A 27,551-nucleotide genomic window follows, 5' to 3' on the forward strand; every position below is an offset into this window, starting at 1 on the left:
TTTTATATAAAGTTTAAATGATCATATTTCCGTTTTTACTTGGTCTATCAGCACCATAGATATAAACACTAGATGTCGCCTTGGGGCTCTAAACGTGCGTCAAAACCGCCGCCATCTTGGAACAGGGGTCTTGTCATAGGAAGTAGCTAGGTAACGTTGAATTCATGGATGATGCCGGACTTTTGTGCTGCGTATGGATGTTTACATGAACGAAATCTAAAAACCAGACAGCAAGGGATTACATTTCACAAGATTGTTTATTTGTTGAAATTTTTAAAAAATTTCTCTGGACTCTATCCACAAGTTTCATACGTCCCATGAGGCCTTGCGTCAAAAGTGGGCGCGTCTGCCGGTTCGAAGTAAACAAGCGAGACCTGACGGCAGGGTCCGAAACACCCGCCAAGCGCCAAATGCGGGTAGATTTTCCGTTTGGCGAGTAAATCTCAAAAGGCTATCCGCCACACTGGCGGGTGAATGTTCCAGACATCCAAAGTCTAGCGTCAGTGAATCAGTGAATCCGTGAAGTGAATTCAACTGAATCAGTTTGAAGCTTTGAAAAAACGCCTTTTTTTTCATCCGTTTTTTCGTCAAATAAAAATAGCAGGCCTACCTCAATCCACAGCTTGTCTAGTTTTTACTTAAAAAAAGTAACATGTCTACATGATGTGGGGTGAGTCTGGGTCTCCGATGGCACAGATGTCCCGGGAATACAGATATATATATATATATATATATATATATATATATATATATATATATATATATATATATATATTTTTTTTAACTTTTAATCTGTTTAACTGATAGTATTAATCGATAAAAATGTTTACTTTCGGTAAAGTATCTGATAGTTTTACAAAACCTTCAAATGTACTGTTATGAGCAGTAGTTCCATGCTCACATCTTCCATGTCTTACTATTTGTTGCTCTGATTTGACTTCTATGTACTCTTTATTCATTCAACATAATACTTATCTCAATTAAATGCATTGAAATGAATGTATATGTGACACATAAAAGGCTGTTTATTATTTTGGCCGGTAAAAAATATGCTTGGCTGGTGAATTTTTTCATCTACCAGTCCCCGTGGCAGGGGAGCCAAAAAGTTAATTTCGGACCCTGCCTGACGGGACACTCGTTCATTCATTCAACAGTTGACAGTCATTCAAGATGTAACGTTAGCGATCCAAACTTGCTAACGATGTGGGAACATAACCTCAACGAAATTAAAAAAGGGTGAAATAGCAGTAACTTGGGCTACTAGGGATGGGCATTCGATTACATTTTCTTAGTCGATCGTCGGGAGAATTAACGATCGACTGAAGGTGATGATACACAGGGCAACTTTTTGAGCAATGTGGATGTCAACGGGCAACCAGATGAGACACAGGGCCCACAACCGATCTAAATTATCCAGATAATGGGAAAGTGCCCAAGCAACAATCGCTCGGCAAGATTGCCGAGCAACATTGCTCAAAGTTTCCCTGTGTATCATCACCTTAACGTTATAGGCTAAACTAATATTTATATTAAAATGTATTATTATTTAACTTTTTATAAATTAAAAATGCAATAAAAATACAGCGTGTTTTTCCACGATGAATTCTTTATTACTAGAAGATCAACTTGTGGCAGTTAAACTGGAGGTTAGGCGAAACTTGAAGATGCGCTGCGGCGCTCTGGAACCTGCAGCTGCGAGCCGGCGTTTCTTAAACCGAGACCCTCGTTTGTTCCTAAATAATAATTAAAAAAAAGAATCATGTTAAAAATGCTGTAACATACGCGATATAAAACCGAAATCGATCCACGAACCTGTGTAGCGGTGTGTGAAGGGAGAATTTCAACTCCCAGAGTTATCCTTCCCGTCCAGATCCAATAGGCTATAGCATATCTTTAAATTACTATTAGTAGCCTATTATTTGAAGTTAACATTGTACAATACAATACCACAAAAAATGCATTTAATATATTAAAACTTCTGTTTATATATCATAATCCATTAATAAAGGAGTCCAGACATTAGAAAAATATAACACATGCATTTTATATTTAATATGAGGGAAATACACATGCTTTACGGATGTGACACAAAAAAAACGTAAAGTTAAGGTGGCAAATTGTTTTTTTTTAGTAATTCTGTGAAATGTGTGAATTACACTGCGCAACCTAAAGTAATACTACCCACTGGATGAAGAAGGGTTTGCTCTCCACAGAAAATAAAATATTCATTTTATTTAATTTTTCGTGTTCGCATTTATGAGGAAAAAACAATGTTACGGACGTGAGAGTTCCCTGAAAGCGTTAGCCTACTAAAAGACTGCTTTAAAACTTTTACAGACCCCAAACGAAAGCACTAAGCCTTTCTTTAAAGTTAATTTTGTTTTGTATTAATTGTATCTTCATTTTAATCAATATTTCATCCACAAATTACCTGTATTTAATAAATAATATGTAAATATAGCAGACAATAATATCACCACACGGAGGCGCCGGTGTGGTGCCGAATTCTGCCCCCCGCCAAATTATTACCCCCCTAGTATGGTAGGTTTAGGATTAGTTGTGGGGGAGGGGTTAGGATTAGGGGTGGGGTTAGGATTAGGCAATCAGATACTGATTTCAACGAGGGGGTAATAATTTGGCAGGGAGTCGAAATTCGGCCCAACACCGGCGCCTGAACTGCAGCTCGTCTCATAAATGAACCGAAACTCAGCATAGTCTTCTTGCCTTACAGACCTGAGAAATATATATATATATTATCTACAGAACGCTTGAAATGTCTTAAACGGAACAATTCAAAACGAAAGAAAACTATGTAGGCTAATCTGTATGAAATGTGCATTTTTCTCCGCTGCGTTCACTACTGTGAAGATCGCGAGTCAGCATCAACACAGAAAACACTTGATTATTAATAAATAGCCTAATTAAAATGTATCATTGTTATATTTTACATATTCATAATCATTACTTTTGCCGGTTCTTTGTGACAGCTTTTAGGTGTTTTATTGGCAGCGCCACCCTTACATGTTACATGAACACGTCTGCATCAGCACCGAAAACATGGAGATGTTTATATAATGGGATAATTGTAGGCTATAATAAAAATTTGCCACTGAATTAGCACATGTTGTCCATGAGCTCTGTAATGACATCTCTCATAAAGGTTTGCGACTAACTTTAAATAGTAAAAAAATGATCTGAAAAAACAAGAAAAAACCTAGCCTCTTCGTTAAATGGCACACAAAATACCATTGGTATGCTACTTCCGCCGCCTGACTGGAAGTTGCACCCACTTTATTTATTACAGTAGCGCCCCCCGGAAACAGGTGGATAATAAATACATGTCTGACCGTTGGAACGAACCAAAACAACTAGAAAATCGCATTCATGACGATTTATGGTGATTTTATTTCCGTTAGACCTTTTCCAACATTGACGCTGATGAGGGGTTCCCCTGTTTCAAGATGGCGGCTCTATTGACGCATTCGTTCCAATGAACTGCCGTAGCCAAGGCGACATCTAGTGTTTATATCTATGTATCAACACAAAATAAAAAGTAAAAGATAATTTCAAGCCAGCACTTTCAACAGAAGTGGACGGCAGCGCTCAACGTGACTGTTTTTATGCTTCGACGTCTTAAACTGGTCTTGTAACTTGATCACGCCGGCGTGATCGGCGACCCCGAAGAGTTAATTATGGTTTTATAATTATAGCCTATATCAGAGTTACCGCTAGAAAAAAATGGTGCCGGTCAAAGTGACTGGCAGAGGTTTCGTTTTACGGACATTTTGATGATATGCCGGTCAATATATCGCCTCTTAATTAGTCATGTAAGGAACTCAGCTTTTTGGAAATATTAATAATCAATAATATCTTGTTATTATTAATTATAAATATTTGGGTCAGTTAATTGGATTAACTTTATGTGGCTGAATTAATATTACAATCAATTAATCCGTTCTTCCAACAAACTCTTTTGATTATTAATTTATTCTAAGAAAAGGGTATCTTCCATGGCCACCGAAGAATAATTATTTCTTCACCTGTACAGTACTTTGAGCCAGTAGCAAAAACCGTGATCGTAAAGTGACTTGTATTGCAAACAAAACAGAACCAAATACATATTATGTAAAAGTTTTATTAACTAAATATAGCTATTTATATGAATATAAATAAACTAAACAACATACACAAATGAATACATAAATAGGTTAGTGATAGGATGAAATTGGAAACCGGAAGAGGGTCTATGAGAAGAACCATCAGAATTTCATTTTCACATTTCATTGAATTGAATACTTGCATTTGTAATGGGAACAATTCTTGAAGTTGTTGAAAATGAAGTCGTTGATGGTTCCGGCAGTGTCAAGTGGAAGTTGGTTGAGTGTTCTCTTTCTCCAGGAACGCATGGCTGGTTTGGGCAAGGCCTGGGACTCTGTTGAGGCCACGCCGAGCACCCAGGAGAAGTGAGGAAGTCGGAAGGATGGGTGATTGGAGTCGTTCTTGGTTGGAGTCTTTGTTCCAAAACTCCTGAGATTGTCCTTGGTTCTTTGTGAGAGAGTCATCTCTCTCCTGCCTGAGCCCATATCTGGTTGGAATCGAGGCCTGCTGGGCCCTGGGGCCCCCGTGGAGGGGGAGGGGGCTCCCCAGTATCACCAGAACAGTGTTGCGGCTGGATGAAAGAACTAAGAGAGGGAGGTCACATGTGGACTGTCTCTAATAAGGCCTGGAAAAGATCCTCCCCTAAGGGTTGAACTCGACCAATCAGAAAGGTGACATGTCTGAGAGGGAAAGTGGCTCTTAGTTGATTTACGGATCTTTGTCCCTAGCATGATTATACCTTCATTAATGTTCAGATAGCTATAACACATCCACACTGCATTCTAGAAGAAGGTGATGTACATCAAAGTGTGAGTCATTAAATGAGCATTAATTAGGTAGGAGGCATGATACAGGTGAGGTTACATTGATCGTTAGTTGGTTGTATACCAGGATACATACCATAATATATACCTAATAGTACACGAGACAGTAAACCATTTACACTGTTTCTTTCACAGTTTTATAAATGTTCATTTATAGATCAGTTAGTCTATGATTAATGCAGCAAAGTCTGTTTTAAAGAGGTTTCTGTTTCATAGTCTCTCTCTTGAGTATGTGGCCACATTCCTCGGAGGTCGTAAAATCTCCTTATCATGCCCTGTAACATGACACTGTTTCTGCCCTTGTGTTTGTTCATTTGGGCTGTGTGAGGAGTTTCATAAACCTTTGTATATAATGAATAATTAGTATGTGTCTGATTGGTCCATACCCCACAGTCAAGTTAAGGAAAACTGGAAGCAGGCTATGTAACTTAAAAAATGACTTAATCAGGTCGTATAGAATATAATATAGAATATGTTTGCAGTGGCGGCTGGTGATAATTATTTTTGGGGGGGCGGGGCGAAAATAAATTCAGATAGCTGTTTGAGGTCTCTTACCCCCGTTATTGTCCACAAAACTTCAGTGCCGACACGTTTCTTATGACAAGCGTGGGTGAAGCTCCGGGTGAAGCTCGTTCTCTGTCACTGGCTGCTGCCGGTTTTGTAAATCGGGTCGGTCCGGTCCGAGATCCTTTATCCTTTTTTTTTTTCCAGCAAATGCCTTGTGAAAGGGTTTTTTTGTAAATCAATGACGGGTTAAATTTGGTTTAACTGCTGCCATTATCTCTACGAAAGTGATCAGCCTTGCAAGGTTTTGTCGAAGTCGCCTGCAAGTTTTAGTGCAAGTCGCCGCAGTAGTGGCCCAAGAGTGTAAAGTTGAATGACAGGTGACGAGAACCAATCAGATTGGATAAAATAACGTGTATCAAATTCTGATTCGCCAGGGACGGCGGCGGCCCAGCGCCCTCTATTGACGAGCCACCACTAGCCTAACTTTCAAAAAGACGGAAAAAAACATGAACGTCCGATGGTGGTGGAGCTGTCTGAGTCTGGACATCCGAGGCTTCAGGCGTTCCTGATTCACCATCGTCCGTCGCGTCTGGGCCTGGCCATATTTGAAACGTCTAACTCAATCGTTCGTTGTTTAGGTCTGTATTACAGCCGTTTTAGGCGTGCGCTTTATTTGAAATGCAGCATGCGATGTTGTTTAATAACTTTCAAACGGTAGAGCCTGTTCCTTTATAACATAGCAAAAGGTCGGTGTATTTTTGCTTCATAAATTTAGGGCTTATTCTCAAATTCAGATTGTGTTAGGGGGGCGGGATTATCAGGCAATTTTAATCTGACAATTTGACCGGAGAGATTTAATTTTGTCGGACATTTCATTTTTTTCCCGGCCAATGTCCGGTAATTACCGGACAACGGAAACCCTGGCCTATATATACTACCAAAAAAGCTATTACTGACTTCAAAAGTTTGAAGTTAGTAATAAAGGAGAAATTCTTTTAATCAGCAAGGACGCATTAATAATAAAAAGTGATAGTAAAAAAAAAAGTATAAATGTTACAAAATATTTTTGAATTTTCTCAGAGTATCAAGTTTCCCACTTTATATTAAATAATTTAGGGCTGCACGATTAATTGCGGCTTATCGCGATGTTTTTTTTTATGCGCAGCTTGTCGTTGATGTACGGTAGGGGTGGCATGGTTCACAAAACCCACGGTTCGGTTCGCATCATGGTTTTAGGGTCACGGTTTTCGGTTCTGTACGGTTCTTGTTGTTAATTTTTCTTTTAATATTTAATACTCCAGAAATGTACTTCACCATATGATATAGGCTATACTGTAGCTTAATTATCCACAATTTAGGATACAGTATTAAAAAAATGTATATCATGTAATCATGCACAAACTTGACTTGAATTTGACTTGACTTTAAGCACATTATTGAGATCATCTCTGAGGAAAGCTAGGTGACATTTTGATACAGCAAGAGAGAAGACATTGATGAAATGCTTTTGTTTATTTGACAAAAAAGGAGAATGTGTATTGCTATCTCTACAGGGACTTATGTGCATTTTTAGCACACAAAGATTAAAATTAACTTGCATTTATCAAACTGTTAAAGGTTGTATCAGCGATTGTGGGTGAAGTCCCTTCTGTTTGTGTTTGAAGCGAGATCCCAAACAAACAAAGTTAGCTCGCCCCTCCCTCAACGAATTCCAATTCGTCAGAATCAACTCGCTCACTAGCATGCCAATCTCACACACTAACGTTAAATCCCTACAATCTGATATTCACTAGAGCTATCCAAGTTTAGTCGAGCTTCACTCATATTTTTTAAAGAATTATATTTTTTACACACAGTTCACATACAAAAAAGTCAGCACTAGAAGCTACTCACCTGTCAAGAAGAAACAGTGCATCCTCAGCGTCCGATTTAAAAATTTTCAATTCTTTGAGTTCTCTCCACCGTTCAAAAGCCTTCCCAATTATTATTCGTTTCTTTGACGAAAAACAAGGGTATTCCCTCGCCCTAATCCTCCTTCTCTTCTTGGGGATTGCCTCTTCCATGTTAAATGTATCTGGTCCGTTGATAGCATAGGGTTGATAGACGCTGCCTTATTCTTCAGATCGGACTTCGCGTGCAGGCGCCGTGCACGAGCGCAAAAACAAACAACACCCGCCCCTGTCGTTGATTGGTTAGAACACTGTTTATTTTGATTTTGAATGGTGGTTGTACCCATTTGTTTTTGTGTGCAGATTTTAGAGCCTAGGCTGCCTACAGAGACGCGTTTTTTTGACAGCCTGCTTATGGGGCGGGCAGCTAGCGGATCGTTAGGAAAGATTAGATGAATGTGATCATTTTTTGTTTGGGCCTGAAATCGCTAATACAACCTTTAACTTCAGTGTAGCTCTTACAAAATGTTTATCTTTTAAAAGAAAAAGAGAGAAACTCTTAAAGCACTATCTTTTAAATAAGTCAAAATATGTTACACATAATTGCCTATAATGAGGCTATAACAATAGCAAAGGCCATAACCATAAAGTGAAACATAAGTTCAACCTCAACACAAAAACAGTATCAACAATGCTTCTATTCCCTGAGAGTGAGGATACATTTTTTTCACTTGAAATTAAAGTGCAGTATTTGGAAACATATGACTGGAGTTCGTATCTAAACTTAGTGTCACTGTATATATTTAAGTATCATAGGTAACATGAAATCCAAAATGTTCCCACACACCGGACTTAGCTATACGACGCTGGCGCATCCTCCAACTCCGGTTAGCCTTCCTTATCTCTCCCACTTGCCATTTCTATACGTGACGAGACCTGCAGCACTCCATACTCCACTTTGACATAGGCTTGTTTGACTTGAACCGGTGCTGCACAGACCGATCGGTTTATGACATCAAAGTACCGCGAGAGTGATTGAAAAGCATACGGAGCCGTTGCTCTCGCGGTACTTTGATGTTATTCATCGATCGGTCTGTGCAGCGCCGTTTCAAGTCGAACAAGCCTAATATGTATGTCCATTGTCCACACATCTCTTATTTCGCGCGAAAAGTAATCACACTGTCTGAGGTCACGGGCACGAGGTTACATTGCGCATGCGTCGAACCGTGCGACGCACACACGCACCAAACCGAGACAAGCGAACCGAACGGTTCGGATGTTTTTTCATGTACCGTGCAACCCCTAATGTACGGCTCTAAACGCTGCTCCATCTGAAAGCACTGTGAATTTGAGTCACTTATAACGTGTATTTGAAAAAGCAACACGTGTCAAACATCTTTCCAAACATAAGCATTTATGAACCTCTTGTCCAACAAAAGACAAGCTAATAACATGCTGTTACTCCAAACTCCCCTCATAACGACAGTTGAGCATCCTTATGTGAGATGATGTGGCTTCTTACACAGATTAAGTCACTCGTGTGTTTAAGTCATGTTTAATCAATCAAAGCGTTTCAATCTTCTGTTTATTCAGTTACAGCGATGATGCCCGATAGAGATTTCCTGGAATGATGTTTGTTATCTACTTCTACGCGGGGCATATTTGGCGTGTCTGTGTACTGTCAAGTGTACTGTGTGTGTGTGCGCGCACACGCACAGTCGAGTGTTGTCGGCTTGCTCAATCCGTACATGCTCGTCATTCAAATGAAAGCGAGATCAGTCATTTAATCACAAGAAAATATAGTGAACTGTAACAGCATTGGACTGTTATTGATATGACTGTTGTACTGAAATATCAGCAAGTACCCCAAAATAATTTATTGGTATTTGTACTTGCCCTTTAAAAAAGTTATCTGTACATCCCTACTTTAGTCCCCTGGGCTATTTTCTTGAATACGTTTTGACATTTTGTTCTCTTGCATAAGAATACACTAAGCACACATCCATCTCTCTCTCCATTCCTCCTCAGTGATTGAGTCTGCTCTACCTGATCAAATGCTGTCAGATCTAATCCAAATGCTGCTCTTGAGAACAGAGGAACTGAAAAAAGGACCTTCCTCCTGTTCCCAATGCTTTTAGAAAGTGTGCCTTTCTCTGTGTTGCTAAAAACAGCATCGGCTGCAGTCCAAAACCTGAAAAAAGTGTAAGTAGACTAATCTTTGGGTTTTGAGTTGCTTGTGAATTTATTGCTGCTGACGTTGAGTCAGAGAATTGCAGTGTCTTATCTTAATGCTTACCACCAGACAAACATCCCTGGGATATTAGAAATACTGCTGCATACTAACTTATTCATCTCAGCCTGTGTCCCTTTGTGTAAGATGGGAAACGTTTCCATTTTTCATAGATCCATTGATGCTTTGTTGATATTTTTGATCATCAAAATAGGGCATCTGCGTTTAGAAAATATTCTTGGCTGCTTCAACTTCCTGTACCAGAAATTTGACAGTGCAAGAAAAGCAACATGTTAGTTGCCTCTTTTTATTTCTCTGTGGTCCTATTATGGTTCAGTTTATACTTTCCCTCACTGCATGGCTGCAGATATTTTGTCTAATATGTTTAGTGTGAGAAAAATGGGACCATTTTGATGATTTGGAAACCTTTAGGTTTTTTTTTCTGTTAGCACAATTATTCAGATAATAAATTGTTTTTTACTGGTTTAAAATAAATGATCTTTCTTAAAAGTCAATCTTAAAGGGATAGTTCACCATAAAATGAAAATTAAGTCATAAATTACTCATCATGTAAATTAAATGTCCCGCTGAATAGTGCCCAGAATCAAGCTTTTTTTTTTTTTTTTTTTAAGATGCGAAACTATCACAGAATAGTCTCATGCGACACATGCCATATATTCCAAGTGTTGTGAGGGAAGCTATACGATATGTAACAATGTATTATTTAACAAAAATCCTGACCTTGGCTGATGGTTTTCAGCACGGTTCTGCGACATGCGTGTTCTTGAGACTCAATTAGCTCAACAATTCACTCAGTTTCGCCCAGAAAAAGCACACAAATTGTGAGAAGTCAAGATACAAAAATGTGACACAAAATACAATCCGTACCTTCTTCTCTGAGGTCCATAAAAGTGAGAAGTGTGTACGGCATTAGAACAACACCAGGCTGAGTTATTTAATACTTAATTTTATTTATGGTAAACTATCCCTTTAATAAAGAAATATAAATAAGATATGCCATTACTGTCTTCAAAACAGTTCAAAATAGAGATACTATTTATTTTAATGATGCATCTTGCTATCTAAGCAGCAGCAATATGTGATGTTGTTTGTCAAAGTAATCATGTGATTTATTTATTTTTTGTGGAAAAATGTCCATTTCTCTCACTGTTTCTGTAGTACTGGAGGTTAGCCTAAATTATAAAATATTTTTGTTATAAAACATTTAAAAATATATATTTTCTTAGAAAAGTTTGCAGGTAAGAATGTTTTTGAAAGAATTTCTTGTGCTGATTTTTTTAAAATGGAAAAATACAACAAAAGAGTAATATTGCAAAATACTTTTACAAAAGAGCAGCATTCATTTGAAATATAATTATTAAAAGTTAACATTATAAACTGGCCTATGTGTAAGGTCTTTATTCATTTCTTCAAAAAAACAAACAAAAAAAAACCTACTGACCCCAAACTTTCGAATGTACATAAGTATCTTGCTATTACCATCTGATACCATATGGCCAACTAAGCTAAGTTTAGATCTTTAGAAAAGTAGACCTAGTTGTTTGCTTAGTTTCATAGTTTTTCTTTGGTAAGCTTATTTAATGCTTACTCAGTGTAACATAACACATTCCTTTTCTATTTATAAGCCTATTGGCACTTACAGTAAAGCACAAAAGCCATTATAGCTACCTTAAACTTTCTCGGAATAGAAGTAGAATGTAAGTGAATGGGTGTTCTTTTCCTTTGCCCCCAAGGCCAAATCTTCACATACCTCTCTGCATTCAACCACAAAACACAGTGAGCGCAGTGATGTGCTTTATTTGGCAGGATGACAAGAGGTTGAGCTGATTCAGGAGTGAGTGGTACAAGAGGCCCCCGCGGATGTACTGATATTCCGCTCTGTGTATTTGTGGGCTGCTATACGGATGCGCAGGGGCCCGGCTCAATCGAGTGCATCTTTGGGCTGCTCTTTATCCCACGTTCTCCTGTGTAACTGTGCTTTACAAAAACCTCTTTGTTCCTCAGGAACGGTCCATGAAATTTTCTGCATTTTCTCTCTTTTGAATGTTTGCATGTGTTTTCTGTTTGTCTACATTCCTCCACTATGTGAGAAAGCGAAGGCGACTAATGTGATTTTACATATTGATTTTGATATTGGCTATGCATAAAAGAAATTGCCTTCAGGTCTGGCTTGTAATCTCAAAATCTACTACTATATTTTTAAGATTAGTTAATGCACTGTGTTTTTATTTACTAACTTGATCAACGCGCAAAATATTTTTACAGCATTTATTAAACTTTGTTAATTTTATTTAATGCATTAACTATAATGTTAACAAATGAGACCTTATTGTAAAGTCTTACCATTTAAATTTGAGTAATTTTATGTGCTTTAGTCATTTTTTTTTGTTCAGCTTTACTGAAATTGAATTAAAAGTATTAGTAATTTTAGTACTTATTTGTATTTCTTCAGTTAGTTGCCAATGCTAAATTTCTGTTTATCTAGTTCTGAAAATCTATTTTAGATTTAATATTTATATTTTATCATCTTGTTTTCAATTATCAGAAACAATTTTTTATAGTTTTAGTTAACAACACCGATTGATTTACATATTTATTTTTTTATGGTTCTGGAACACTTCACTCTGATTGGTCCTTCACTTTATTATTTTGAGCTTATTTGCAGGGTAACTGACTGTACATTATCTTTCTCTTATATTGGATTTTGTATTTCAGTAACATTAGAAATGTAGTTTAAACTGGGCCCTAAAATACATTGGTGACCAAAGGCAAATTGCATGCAAAAGGCATGTCTTTGTTGTTTTTTCTGAATAGTTTGTGTTCAGGCTGGGATAACTGGTGAAGGATACTGTCTAAAAGACAGCATTTTATTAAGTTAATGCATGATTTAACAATGGATTATTAATGGATTTAACTGTTGTAAAGTCCTTAATACTCTTAGCTGCATTAGTGTACAAATAGGATGATTTTGGTCAAAGTTTATGGCAGATTTTGTGCATGCCATCAGTTTTGCACACAAAACCAATAAGCAGAAATGATGCATTTCATGCCTTGCTTCTTTTTACGGCAGTTTCATGGGGTTAAATGAAACGCATTGAAGCTAAGTGCGTAGTTGCCATTGCTGTTTGCTGACTCTGGGTTAAAAAGGTGAAGTAATTTAAAAAATGCTTTACTTCAGCATGCCCTTTGGACCTTATAAAATTTGTGCAATTTTCTTATGCTGTATGCCCGTGTTTATAGTCTCATAAGTTCCCTGTACGAAAATTGCTCTATTCTCTCCTGTCGCAGAGGAAATAGAGCAGTCTTCCTGTTTAAGCCTGATTGTTTGTCTTACACAGTTGGATTTGCGCTATTCAGCAGCTCTGTTTATTGACTTAATCTCTAGTGATTTTACTTTCATAATAGGCCTCACGTGCTTTTGTCCTATAAGGTATGTGTAATATTGAGATGTGCGGTCCAGCTGTTATAATGGGGGTGAATTACTGAATCCTTGTTGGGACAAGTTAGGGTTAGATGTTGTAGTGACACTACACTCCAAAGGAACCAAACCTGCTGCAGGATAAATACTTCTGCTTACTACCCAGAAGTAATTATACCTCTTATTCCATTCTGATCTACTGTGATGGTTTGACATAGGGCTGGGCAGTATATTGAGGTAGTTGTTAAGTTTAGGTATTGGGTAGGATTAAGGGATGTACATAATATGGTCATGCAGAATATGGCATTAATATGTGATTTATAAGTACTAATAAACAGCCAATGTCCTAGTAATATGCATGCTAATAAGAAACTAGGTAATGGTGAGAATTGGACCCTAAACTAAAGTGTGACCAAATTTTTAGTTTACAAAAAACCTCCAAACCGTTAAACAGTTAACTGAAAATTAGACGTCACATTATATTTGAACTTAATAGACAGCGACATATTGAGAGATCTGTCTGTGGAAACTTTTGTTCAGGTCAATGCAAAATGTCTAGTAGATTTATTCTAGTCAACTTGATGTATTTTGTCTTGAACAACAGACAAATCTCATTCAGTTGACTAGAATAACTGTTCTAGACTGACTGTTCTTCTGTCACTCACAGCCTCTTTTTTAAATTCATGTCTAATTAGTTATGGCATCTGCTCTAACTGAAGTCTATTGTGTTTTGATCAGTATTGTCTCTGAACCCCTTTTGAAAACAGTTCCTCAAGTTTGTCAGTTTCCCATCGTGGTGGGTGGTAAAACCAAAAAAGTATTTAACTGTGTGATATTAATTTAGAAGAAAATTGTGTCCCAAAAATACATGGATGCGCAACTTATTTTTTCCATTGGTTAGTGAAGTAATGTTCATAAATGAAAAGTTCTTCTTCTCATTTTATTTTCTTTATTTAAGACTTGATGTATGCAAACTACAAGGTGTGATTATTACATTTATTACAATCTGTCATCAGATCAAAAACAGCTTCACATTACGTAATGCTTGAGTTAACAAGAGACTCAAAAGAGTAATACATTATAAATATGTCTGCTGTAGCATGGTTTATACTGTTCAGATTTGTTACTCATTAGGGATGGCCCGATACCATTTTTTTTCAAACCGATACGAGTACGAGTATTTACATTTGTGTACTTGCCGATATCGAGTACCGATACCGATATTTCTACCGCAAAAGTAACTATAGGCTCCCAGAAAAGAAGACAGAAGACTATTTTAGAACACAGGTTAGAAGACTGTTTTTATTTTCTTCTCTGCTTGTTTTAACAAGTCTAAAAATAAATAATAATGAGTAAAATAATAAATGTATTAACACACAAACCACTGTTAATTTAACATAAAAGCAAGCAGTTACTGCGTGCATGGTCTGACATGACTGAATGCGCCCAAAGTGCGCTCCCTTAATAGTCTAATTCCTAAAAAGCTGACAGTTCATCGCGATCTCACACATCTGTTATTATCAATGAAGCTGACTGCACAATGAATCTTTCATAATATCCACACTTTGTTTGTTATAATTAGAGGATTTGCCAGCATACAGAATTCAGCACTGAACAAAAAAGTTTTGAGCAGTGAGGGGAGTCTATCTTAAATGCTTCTGATTAGCCATTGCGTTCAAGAAATCAACACACATGTCTGTGATTGGCTACATCGCTCAACGCTGCAAACATGTTATGAATAGAAACTCTGGCCTGTAAATCGTTTCTATTTTGTTTTAGTTGTTCTTCTTGCTTTTCTGCAACAGATGAATGAAAATCTATTAGTTTTAATATGTTGTATTCATAGATATTTCTAGTTTGCGGGAGTCCCGCGAATTGTTTTATTCTCCCGGAACCCGCACACACAGAGTGAGTGCATTACCGCCCGCGCCATCAGATCTAGTGCCACGCCGCACTCTTTTGCGTTGGGAGTGCACGTCCCTATGCCTCAGTTCACCAGTTTCGTTTCGCAAAATGTACGTGGTATCGGGGCGTGGTATCGGCGAATTTTTATGAGTACGAGTATATGAGGACAGTATCGACCCGATCCCCGATGCCAGTATCGGTATCGGGCCATCCCTATTACTCATAGTTTGACCATCTCTTGTATTGAATTTACATTAGTGTTTACATTATATTCTGTTGACACAATTCTTGTAATACTACTACTTTACTTGTTTTGCTGTCTGCAGCGCCGTGGCTGATCTGAACGATGGTGAAGCCAGACATTCACACTCTGGCCCACCACCTGAAGCAGGAACGGCTGTACGTAGCATCAGAGAAGCAGCTCATCCAGCGCCTCAACAATGAAGTGCTAAAGACAGCAGAGAGGCTCTACCGCGCAGCCTGGATTGCCAAACAACAAAGGATCAACCTCGACCGCCTCATCCTAACCAGGTGACTGCACTGTGCACTCCAGACCAGTAAAACCAGTAGACTCTCCTTGTGATTTTCTTTCATGACTCATTACCTGAGTAACTGAACTGGAAGAATCACTAAGATCACATTGCAGATTATCTCAGTGGTAGGTGGCTGGGGAAAGAGCCAAATGAGTGTTCTGGCATGGCAAGTTCTGACATCTAATTGACTAATGCTTTCTTTCATGTCTTTCATCATTTTAGACTTAGTTAGAAAAAGTTTTGTCATCTTTTACTCAAACTCATATGGGTTTGGATTGGAACAACATTAGGGTCTTTCTTTGCGGAACAGAAAAAAATAAATGAAGAATGTTCCGGACACTTTTTTCCCCCATAAAAGAGCTTGGTTTTCCATTCACTTTTATTATATGGAAGAGAGAGGCCTGTGCATTCTCTAGTAGTTCTACTTTTGTGTTACATGGAAAAAGCAAAATGGTTTGGAAAATCATGAGGGTGAGTACATGATGACTCACTCTTCAAAAAAAAGGTGCTGAGCAGGTGAATTAAAATAAGAAATGTATTTATTTTTAGTTGTCTTGCTTATTATTATTTGAATGCTTACAGGGCTCAACAATAAGGATTTGTGAAAGGGCACTCTATTCTGAGTTCAGTCTGATCATACTCATGCGCTGTGAGAGGAGTTTTGTACGTGCATACGCATGAGTTTGACCGTACATGGCGATAACCGATTATTCAACCTATATTTTTTAAAATGGAGACTAGGATTAGAAACAAACATAACACTCCAACTAAAACGGTGCTGAACTGATATGTGTTAAATGAAATAAATGTGAATATATTATGAGAAGTTCAGAACGAACTCTACAGAAAATAATTTAAAGGGGTCATGACATGATTTTATTGTTTGTTTTATGATGTTCCCTTAGGTGCAATTATAGTATTACTATAGTTTTTTGGACAAAAAACTTTTACAATTTAGTGATTTATGACCTTTTCCCACCCTGTTTCTCATCCTCTGATTCAAACAGTCTGTTTTGGGGGTGTTTCCCCTTTAAGAGTTCAGTGTTAAAACACCCACTTTTATGATTGGCTAATTTCAGTGCTTATGCATAAATTATCAACGCGCCCTAGTCAGAACATGTGCGTATTCTGTGGAACTGTTTACAATAGTAGAAGGTGAAGCCGAATGTTGTGTGCGAGGCGAGGGTGTACCACGGACAAAATGCATGCACAGGCCAAATTTGAAGATGCATCTTTTAAAGTCCCTGTAAAGGCAATTAAAAAAAAAATTATAAATGTTCGAAATGTATTGCTAAAACATATTACAAGACTGTGAACTGTGAAGTACTGAATTGTGGAGTTAGACCGTTAAACAGTTTTTCACCATTGCTATTTTCCGGATTTTTTGGGCGGGTCTAAAACGAGGCTCGATGACGCACTGGAGCCCCTGAGCTCCTGGACACGCCCCTATTTGATGACGCACTAGAGCCACTGAGGCTGGCCGCTCCACTAACTATATAAATAGAGCACATTCGCATCAGTTTGCCGCGGCTCAATCGCGAGTTACTGTCAGTACTATTATAGTTAATACAGCGTACAGTTTGCTAGTTATGTCTTCGTCATGGAAATGCGTACTACCTGGATGCGATCATGTACAAAACAGATCGGTGTCCTTATTTAAATTTCCTTAAAACGATCACATCTAGAAGAGGTGGATTCATTTTGTGAAGAGCTGCCTTGATGGAGAGCTGAGGATCACCGCCAAAACCCGCCTCTGTAGTGATTATTTTACACGGAATAGTTTTATAAACTTTCGTCGGAGACAACTGGGATTCTCTGATAATCCGCTGTTACTGGTGAATGGGGCCGAACCGACTATCTCCCGCCTAGGCCTTCATCCTCCCGTCGCGCCGACAACTGGTGCACTGCCACTCACCGGCGACATCATCAGTGCCAGTGCCCCGCCATCATCGGCAGTGCGTGCCCACCAATGAGTTTAAGTTTGTGTGCTTATGTTATAACGTTAATTAACCTAATAAGCTGCAGGAGCATCCATTCCGGCTGTAGCGTTGACGGTTGGGTGTGGCAATGGCAGCTTTACCACGAGTGGGCGTGGTTTCAGTGCAGCCAGTGGACACGCCCCCAGTGTTTGAGAGCAGAGACTTCTGCTCATTTTTTCAAGATTTTGATAGCTTATTTTATGTACTTGCCGGCTTGCTTTATCATTCAAATTTGGCTGGGTGGCTAATAACAAATTTTTCTGTGATATGACAAACTCAGAACACATACTTAATTTTGACCTTACAGGGACTTTAAAGGTTTTGAAGTAAAAGGCTGTGAAGTAGTCCAGGGTATGGTGACATCAATACTTGAAAGATTTGATGACTGCTCTGTTTGTGTTTCTATAAAGTTAGAAAATACAATGTAAAGTTTTATTATATCAATTGTAATTGCAGTACTACAAAAATATGGACTATAAATACTTCCTTTTTTAGGCAATAAAGCTTTTAAGATTCTTATGAATAGAATTATGACGACACAAGTTATGATCGTATAAATAATACCTTTGCTATGGTACTTGGGTCTCTTGGTTTGAAACGACATCTGTGTGCCCACAGATGTCTGAGTGGGTCAGTCAGTTTGACAGCCTACATCTTTTAATACGGGACCTGAACATGACGGACTGTATGCAAGAAAACTAAGTAAAACTCTGTGATTATTCACAATGAATGAAACTGCAATTAACGTTTTAAAAAGTAGTTTTAAGATTCTACATTACTTACACTTTGCGGCGTCGTTGTTGGGCCCAGAGCAGTCAGCACAGCCTGATCTTTAAGCAAACGTTTTCTGGCAAAGCCAGCATCATACTGTGATTTGTTCTCAAAACAGTCATCCTTGAAATCCAGATAACACACGGTTAAATTACACTGTCGTGACTGGGACGTCCGCAAATAATAAAATGCATCCATTTTTTCCCTGACGTCTGGATCTTTGGGCAGCGTATTCAAACATGTTGTTTGTCCACAGCCAGGAACAGCACATCTGCGTGGCATTGCAATCTTCTTGTAAACAGACCCACTCGCTGCACGTCGACTGAACACCTGTACAACAACAATGCGATGATGCGAAATGAGGCGTAGTTGTCTTGCGCTGGAGGCGGTCATATGCAAACGACTGGTACGTCACTTCGCACCATGGATGAACAACTAGCTGTATTTAGAGCTTGATTAAATAAATTGTTCGTTTATAAAGGGGACGACGTCTTAAGCTATGAAACTTGCAGGAAATTTTAATGGTACAAAGACCTCTTATATACCAAAAGACCAAGGCAAATTTGGTTTCTCATGTCATGACCCCTTTAAACATTAAAATATGACAGGTCAAATGTGTGTTTCTTTAGCTATACCTATAAATATAGCCTTTGTAAATTTCATTCATTTCACTTTGCAAGTCCCATTTGTTTACAAGGATGTAGGGCCCTTTCACACCTACCTTGTTTGGTCTGTATTTTCTGACTTTTCAGTTTGATCCGAATCATAAATTACAGGTGTGAAACCTCCCCCGGACCACGGTCCGGACCAAACAGACGAAATTTGGTCAGACGAAAAGAGGTAGTCTCAGTCCGAATCAAACTGAACAAAGGTTTGGTTTGTTTCTAGTGTGAAAGCATTTTCTGTATGTTTCGAACTTTCAGACCATTTACAGGAAGTTCCGGTGGATCTCGCAGGATTGTTTGCAGTCTTCTCCTCCTTTCCTGCTGGCGACTATAAAATGTTCGCACAACGAGGACGAATTTGGCGAATTTGAACTAGCCTCGAGTATATTTAGTGCTGCAGGTAGTAATGTCGTAATAATAACAGTATAGTGGCAACGATATGCGTCTGTTCATTCATTCTTGTCAAAGTTACCCGCCGAATTGACAACACGCTAACGTCAGACGCATGTCCGTTTACAAACCAATCAATGTCAAGATGCAGCCCACATAGATGATGACGACAGGACGCAAGTTTGTCATGTAAAGTTCTTTAGTGTGCTCGCATAATTGCAATGTGAAACCAAACCAAAACTTACAGAATGTATAAAATGTATCAAAGCATGAACTTTGGTTCGGACCTTGGTGCGGACTTTCAGGTGTGAAAACGCTGCTTTCATGAACTATATGCATTATGCAACATACGTTTTTTTACTGCATGTATTAATATTTGAGCAATACAATTGTAACTTGATCATTCATGTTAGTTCATAGAACATTAAGCTTTAACCCTCTGGGGTCCTTCATTTCAGGGTCACACTCAGGGTCTTCGGGACCAAATGGTCCGGAAGGGTTTGATTCATATTTATTAAAAGAAAATCATATTTTTTTTTTTTACTTGTTTTTTTATAATATTTTTTCTTTTCTTTTTTGGTGTTTTGAGATAATTTAAGATTTATAATTAATATTTATGCAATAAATATGACCCATTTTCCCCCCATTTTCCCCCCATTGAATATAATAGAAAATAAAAAAATAAAAAAATATATATTTTTATTTTTTTTAAAGCTGTATTTCATTTTAGAGTCAAGCCTAGACCTCAAAAAAGCAATTTTTGAAATTAGATGGATGCCATCTGGTGGACAAACTGAGCATTTTAAAAATGCAAAACCCATATGTAATCTGAATTTATTCGTTTGTTTATGTATAAAAGTGTGTTTGTGTGTGTGTGTGTGGATGTTTTTTTTTTGCACTCTTGATGTTTTATAGATTCACCCCTTCACTGTTGTGTGCTTTTTTTCTGGATCGTGGCTGATTTGTAGATTGTACGCACAAAAAAACTCTGTATTGTCACATTTTTGCCAATTTCCCATTCATTTCCTATGGCGGGACCATTTGGACCCGAAGGCCCTGAGTGTGACCATTTTTTTTACAACCACTTAGACTATTCAAATCCTATTCAAATTCAAATTTTTTGGGGTGTTCATATACCAAGTACCAACAAAGTCACCAAATTTCGGACCATTCCGATGAAGCTATGATTTTACACATTTTTTTATTTAAATTCTTCGGGACCATTTGGTCCGAAGAACCCCAATATGAAACTTCGCCGGCTAATGAATGCATAAAGTGAGCAGATGGATATAAACCAATGCAAATGGTAACAATTGCGACATAAAACATTTGGTTCAGGTTTGCTTGTGTTTTTGTCACATTATTTTACCCACACTTTTATATGGTGTTTGCATATAAATGTGTCTACACAACCACCATACAATGAAAAAAATCAATTCACTCCTTTTTTTTTAATCCTCAGTATAAATACTCACTAATCAGGCCGTTTGGATTTTCTGAGCACTATGATGTAATAATGCTCATGCTCTGCCCACGACCACTGATGGACTGTCCCGTATTAGCATATTTCTGCCCTCAGCCATTCGACACCCCCCATGGAATAGAGGGGTGGGGTGAGCAGTTGCTCATTATCATTTAAAAAGACATGCACCGAAACAGGTCACTGTGAACAAAGCTGTTTTTGAGGAGGTAAAAAGTGTGTTGTTTTACTAATACTAATGTTATTCCTCTCAGACTCGACGCCAAACATACTTCTGTTCTTTCTCTGCTAATGCAGTATCTAGTCAACAAATTAATTACTTTATAATGATATGGCAATATGTACTTCAGTGTTCTGTATTCATACCGTTTTGCTGTCTGTGTTTTAAATGTGCATCTGAAGTGTCAACGCTCTCCGTATAATGTGTGATCTCTGTGCAGCGCGCATCCTCACGTGTTAACGTTAACGACTCAGCCAGTGATAGTTTGTTATTTGTCCTCTAGATGCCGCTCTCGCTCTGTATATTGCTAGTAGTCTCTTCTCAGCGCTCTGATACTGTGTAATGACAGCGCAAAAACTCAGCCGCTTCAGCAACGGATGCAACCCGGAAAAACTATCGGTGTGTATTTTTGACGATAACGATAGTTCCACCAATCTACTGTCAACTATATTGATACCGATATATCGGCAAATCCGTGCTTGTAACGCTAGTCTTGATCATTAGATCTTAAATGGGCAGCAGCCTAATATAGCCGCTGCTGTCAAACAACAAAGAAAAAAGATCACTCATTGCTCTTGTCTGAATAACTTTTGTTACTTTAAGGATTAATCTATAATTTATAAAGAGAAGAGCTGAAGACTGTAGTATTATTTTACATTTGATTTCATTTGTAGGTTTGTTCTATTGCATTTATTTGTGATATTGCTCATAATTTGATTATTTGTTCTTATTTTATTACTGGCTGTTTACTTTTCTTTAATAATATTAGAAATTTATATTTGTTAGTCTAGCAGTTTTTGCTGTGGTATCAAAATTGGAATTGTGAAATTTCACTGGCATGTGACATTTGGTGTTATAAACTTATTTATTAAGGTTGCATGGTTAAAACAGAATGAAAACAATAACTATTTTAATTTTCTTTTTTGTGGTGGGGCCAGTGAACATTTGGACCCGGCAAGTAAAAATTTGACCCGGTCGGGCAAGTAGAAATAATCCTGAACGTTGAGGCCTGGCTTATTTTGTCTTGTTTTAAATCATTAGGGATTTCCTTGTTTGGTTCTGTGAAAAAAAAGAAGAAAAAAAAGTGGTACAGTTTTTTGGTCATACCTTCCAGCCCGACCATCATCTATAGTACATTGCAGCACACCATCAAATTATTAAATCTGTATTCTTGGATGCTAGTAAGTCCAACATTCAAGGTAGTTCAGGGTGGCCCCTTTTCAGTGGGGATATTTTTAATGGTTGTTGTAACCAACCAGCAGATAGTATCTAGATATTTCTTTATCTGAAATGCGTTTGCACATTCATTCCAATGCATCTCCAGGGTGAACAGATTTAATTACATGGTTTTCTGCGATCCACTTGTCTGAATGTGTCTCTCTCCTTTCCAGCGTGGAGGCTTCTCCTGCGGAATGCTGTCAACATGCCAAGTTTCTGGAGGACACACAGTTTGTGGATGGTTATAAGACACTGGGCTTTCAGGAGAGCATCTACGGGGAGTTCTTGGGCCGGTTGAGGGAGAACCCACGATTGGTGGCATCCTGTCTGGTGGCAGGAGAGAGACTCAATCATGAGCACACGCAGGGGGTCATACACACAGTCTTCACCTCACTCTATGGCAACTGCATCATGCAAGAGGATGAAAGCTACCTGCTGCAGGTACATTGGATGTGTGTAGTGATATAAATCTGCAGGTGTACCAAAGCACTTCAACTTTTTTTAGTTCAAGTTAATACAATTTGTTTCTTTGTACTAGTCATTAGCCATTAATTTTTATTATAGTATGTATGTGTATATATATATATATATATATATATATATATTATGTATATGTGTGTATATGTATATATGTGTGTATATGTTGTTTGTTTGTTTGCTTGATACTTATACCAGGTAACTCTCTTTGTGGTGTCCTACTCTGAACAGGTGCTGCGTTATTTGGTGGAATTTGAACTAAAGGAAAGTGACAACCCTCGCCGCCTATTACGGCGAGGCACGTGTGCCTTCAGCATCCTCTTCAAACTCTTCTCCGAGGGCCTGTATTCTGCTAAGCTTTTCCTCACTGCAACCCTTCATGAGCCCATCATGCAATTGCTGGTGGAGGACGAGGACCATCTAGAGACAGATCCAGCTAAACTGATAGAGCGCTTTACCCCGACCCAGCAGGAGCGCCTGTTTGGGGAGAAAGGCACAGATGAGTATCGTAGCAAAGTTCAGGCAGAGGTGGAGGCCAATGAGGCCAAGCTCGTGACCCTGGTCAATACCTTTATCGGCTACCTGAAGCAGAACACCTACTGCTTCCCACAGAGTCTGCGTTGGATTGTGTCTCAGATGTATAAGACACTGGCACGGGTGGAGAGGTTAGAGGTCGGGGAGGTGAGGACGATGTGCACCGACTTGCTGCTCACCTGCTTCATCTGTCCAGCCATTGTGAACCCTGAACAGTACGGCATCATCTCAGATGCACCCATCAATGAGGTGGCTCGTTTCAACCTCATGCAGGTAGAGGATAATAGCGTTGGATCATTATCAGTATATTACAAAACAACTTTAATTTAATTACTTTGACTGCCATTAGTTAGTTAAAATGCTGACAGTATAACAGTATTACAGATAAGAATTTCCACGTTCACAACTATTTTTGAGTGGTATTTAGATATATAAAAGCACACTAACATATTTATTAAAACTAAGTTTTATTTATTTATTTAGATACCATTGTGAACAAAAGTATTTTTTTGTGAATGGATAACTTGAACTAGACCTGTAATTGTTGCATGATTAGCCAGGAAGCAATTTTGTGTCATTTTAAATTTAAAATCTCCCATACAATATTTTATTATATGGTATAGTGTTACTTCCAGAACAGAGAAACAGTTTTCAGTTAAATTCAAGCTATGGTTCAGATTTTCTGAACTTGAAAGTTATTACTTGCAGTTCAGTGAGGCAGATGCTAATTCTCTTTTCGCACCAGTGATCTGAGAGGTTGGGAGTCTTTTTTGACCAGTTAATTAAAATTACCACATTATAAGAATCATTTGTGATTTACACTGCTTTCATCATGATATTATAAAACAACTGTAATCTCTATAATGAGTGTAACTGTTTCCAACAATAATTAGAAATGTTTCTTGAGCACCACATCAGCATATTAGACACTGGAGACTAGAGTAATAATGCTGAAAATTCAGCTTTGTCATCACAGGAATAAATTACGTTTTAAATATATTAAAATAGAAAACAGTTATTTTAAATTATAATCATATTTTACAATGTTACTGTTATTACTGTACTTTTGATTAAATAAATGCAGCTGTGGTGAGCATTAGAGACTTTTCAAAAACATAATAAATCTTACTGAATAGGATAAAATTATTATTATTATTTTTTTTGCCGTGAGGCTGTAGATTGAGCAAGAGTGCAAAAAAAAACTGGATTACGTTTTTTTTCTAGAATAAAATGCTTGTTCTAACACAGATATTTAGTTTTATGTATGTCTGTCTGTGTTATGAATGTATTTGGAAAAATAAAATCTAATTTGATGATTTAGGTGGGGCAGTTATTGCAACAATTGGCCATGTCTGATGCAGATGATGGAGATCCTCGACGTAAAAGCAGTTTATTAAAGTTTGATAAGGTAAGAATCCCCAAATTAAAACGCTTCCTTGCTCTGATTCTGAAACTACATCTATTTTGCGTATTGCATGTTGGCCAGTTTACACTATAATAGGGTCACAATAAATTTCAGTAGTTAAAAAACAAACATCAGGGAACTTTCATTATTCTCAATATGATTTGACCACCAAAATGAATATGCCATTGAACCTATTCCATTATTTTAAAGTTAAATCACAGTTTAGCAAATATCATCTGGGTATTCCATACAGAAGATTAACGTAATGCACACAGTATACGTTGCATGTTACACAAAGAGTAAGAGTAGTGCCATGCTAATAGACTATTCCAAACATAATTAGAAAACATTAAATGGTTCATTAACATGTTCCAAGTCTTTTTTTGTGATTGACTCATTGAAGTTTGCTTTTTGGTCTTTTCAGACGTGTGTTGCTGCCTTTTTGGATGTCGTCATTGGTGGAAGAGCTGTCGAGACCCCACCGATGTCGTCAATGAATTTACTAGAGGGCCTCTCACGGACAGTGGTTTTCATGACTCATAATCAGCTTTTAGCTCTGGTATGTAATGAAGAAAGAGACGTGTTGAAGGAAGTTAACGTCACCGGACTTTTATGACTTTATCATCAAAAGTACAAATGAGCTAAAGGGGCTGTTCACATGGTTGCAATGAAATTATATTCCTCTAAAATATGGTCTGCAGTTTTGTAACAAGTTGCACTATGATCTATGCAGTTTCACATCCTTTTCTTGGCAAAAATTCTTGGCTTAAAAAAAAGGTTTGAATATTTTCTGAACAGCTCTGTTCAGATGAATCTTTTTAGGTTAGCAGACATCGGTAATGTAATCCTAAACATTGTCATATTCACAAACTAGTCCGCCTTCAGTAAATTATGACGGGATTTTAATTTGATACAATTATAAAAAGTGTAATGTGATACTAAAATGAACCATGTCCCCTGACCTGCATGTAAATAAGCGCTCAAAAACATGAACACTAAGGATTGGTGTGGATAGTAGGCCTGTGACTAGCTTATGATAATGATATGGAAATAAATCAAATAATTTATTTACCTCTAAAGCCACTTTTTTATAGTGTCAGTTCAAAGATATTAGATTATTGTAGCAGATACATTTTCTTCTTTTCAGAGCTTTTACGTAATATTGATGTGCAATAATGTGAAGTTAATTTAATTAATCACAGTGTCATGCAATTCATTTAAAATGCATAATAACTTTTTTTAATTAATTTGACAGACCTAATCAAAACATATCACAGTACTTTACTCTACTCTTACATGAGACTCAGATCAATGAAATATGAATTGTTTTGTTGGTTTTAAAGAAGGTGAAGTAGACAGGCCCAAACCCGCCACGTCAATACAGCAGTAACAGTCATGCTGCATACCTTTACAGTCATAATGCTTTAACTCTTCCTGCCCAACCCTGCAAAGAGCCACAAAACCTCCATTTCCCTGGTTTTCTTCTCAGCATGAGCAGCAAGATGTTCATCATCACACTGTCATTTACAGAGCCAATTAGCCCGACTCCTATGTTGTTATTGCATTAGACTCACTGTTTGAAATTCACTAATGATGATAGCTGAATAATGAGGCCCACCTGCATTAATTACCAGCACTGATTAAGAGTGAATTAAAAAATTACTTGAAGACATAAAGAAAGCTCACTGTACATCTTTGTGAGCCTTATTTCACAGGATATTGACATAAAGAAAGGATCAGATACCAATTTAGAGTGATTGTTTGCTAGTATTTTTGTACCAAAGCAAAAAAGTGTCTTAAACCTCATTTCTGTGTTCAGGTGGACTTTGTGCGTAGTGTCACTGCAGGCGATCAGCTCAGAGAAGAAGACCACCTGGCTTTGGAAACCCTATTAGCCAATGTACCTCAGTCTCGCACGACAAAGAGCAACAGCCTGGAGCTCACGCCCTCTAACACGCCCCAGCTCTCTCCAGCTACCACACCCGCCAACAAGAAGAACAGACTCCCCATTGGTATTCCTTCTACGTTAACTTTACTGCATGTTGGTTTCTGCTAATGTTTTGGAGACTAACCCTCTGATTACAGAAAATGCAGTCCACTATAATCTGAATTATAGTTCTTTTAATGATTTGTTTAGAAAGAATTGACTTATTTCACTTAATGAACCTACTGAATCAGTCAGAAAGCTTACTGAATCAACATTTGACTCGGTAATTGAACCATACTGTAAATATGATTACTTTCAGTGATGTTCATATTGAAAGCTAGTTTTGTGTATTTAAAGATGTGAAACTTAAACTGCTTGTTCATATGACAATTTATAGGAAGATACAGGCTTGTTTTTTTGTTTTGTTAATAAATTAAATCGTATAATAAAAGTATTATTATTAATACAGTTTGTATAATGATACACACTTCGGGTTCTGTAACAAATAATAATATTAATATTTATTTGTTGTTATTTTATAATAATCATATTTTTTTCATAATCCCATGCATTCTTCACAGAGAAAGCAATCTCAAAATAAACTCTTGAGGTCTGAGAAAAGTTGGATTTAAAATAATTTAAATGTATTTCATTCAATATGAAAACAAAAATTGTTTCTGCATGGAGCATAGCACTCTTACCTTAGCAGTATTTTAACTAGGGCTGCAACTGACGATTATTTTGATAATCGATTAATCGGACGATTATTTTTTCGATTAATCGATTAATCGGATAGAAATTAAATTAGATTTTTTTTTTTATTATAACTAAATAAAACCGTAAATCAGGGTATTTATGTGTAAAAGTGTACTTTAAAAAGTGCAAAAGCCACACATTGAGTTTTACTAATATCAATATTTGCATTGTTTTTAATGATAATTGCTGATGGCAAGTTGACAAACATGATTATTGTTAAAAAAATGATATCCAACATATTATGTTTTAACAAAATTTTTGTTAAAACAAATTTACACAGACATGTTGTTCAGATGTGAATATC

The 27,551-nt window shown here is 37.5% G+C and overlaps 1 protein-coding gene across 13 annotated transcripts in view; it reads left to right on the forward strand.

The window, feature by feature from the left end:
- The window catches only part of gapvd1 (GTPase activating protein and VPS9 domains 1), a 58,078-nt gene that overhangs the window by 5,482 nt on the left and 25,045 nt on the right, over window positions 1-27,551 (forward strand). For 9 of the 13 annotated variants that reach the window (XM_077222838.1, XM_077222835.1, XM_077222830.1 and 6 more), the window contains exons 2-7: window positions 15,219-15,423; window positions 22,322-22,589; window positions 22,857-23,432; window positions 24,481-24,567; window positions 24,989-25,123; window positions 26,384-26,576. In XM_077222838.1, the coding sequence (XP_077078953.1) occupies window positions 15,239-15,423; window positions 22,322-22,589; window positions 22,857-23,432; window positions 24,481-24,567; window positions 24,989-25,123; window positions 26,384-26,576 (1,444 nt within the window). In that variant the 5' untranslated portion in view covers window positions 15,219-15,238. Of the gene's footprint in view, window positions 1-9,351; window positions 9,521-15,218; window positions 15,424-22,321; window positions 22,590-22,856; window positions 23,433-24,480; window positions 24,568-24,988; window positions 25,124-26,383; window positions 26,577-27,551 lie in introns of those variants that run through there. The other 4 variants (XM_077222831.1, XM_077222836.1, XM_077222839.1 and 1 more) reach the window with 1 other exon arrangement.

The sequence above is a fragment of the Siphateles boraxobius genome, unplaced genomic scaffold, assembly GCF_051911475.1.
Source record: "Siphateles boraxobius isolate OS27281-9 unplaced genomic scaffold, OSU_SipBor_1 9, whole genome shotgun sequence".
Taxonomy (NCBI): domain Eukaryota; kingdom Metazoa; phylum Chordata; class Actinopteri; order Cypriniformes; family Leuciscidae; genus Siphateles; species Siphateles boraxobius.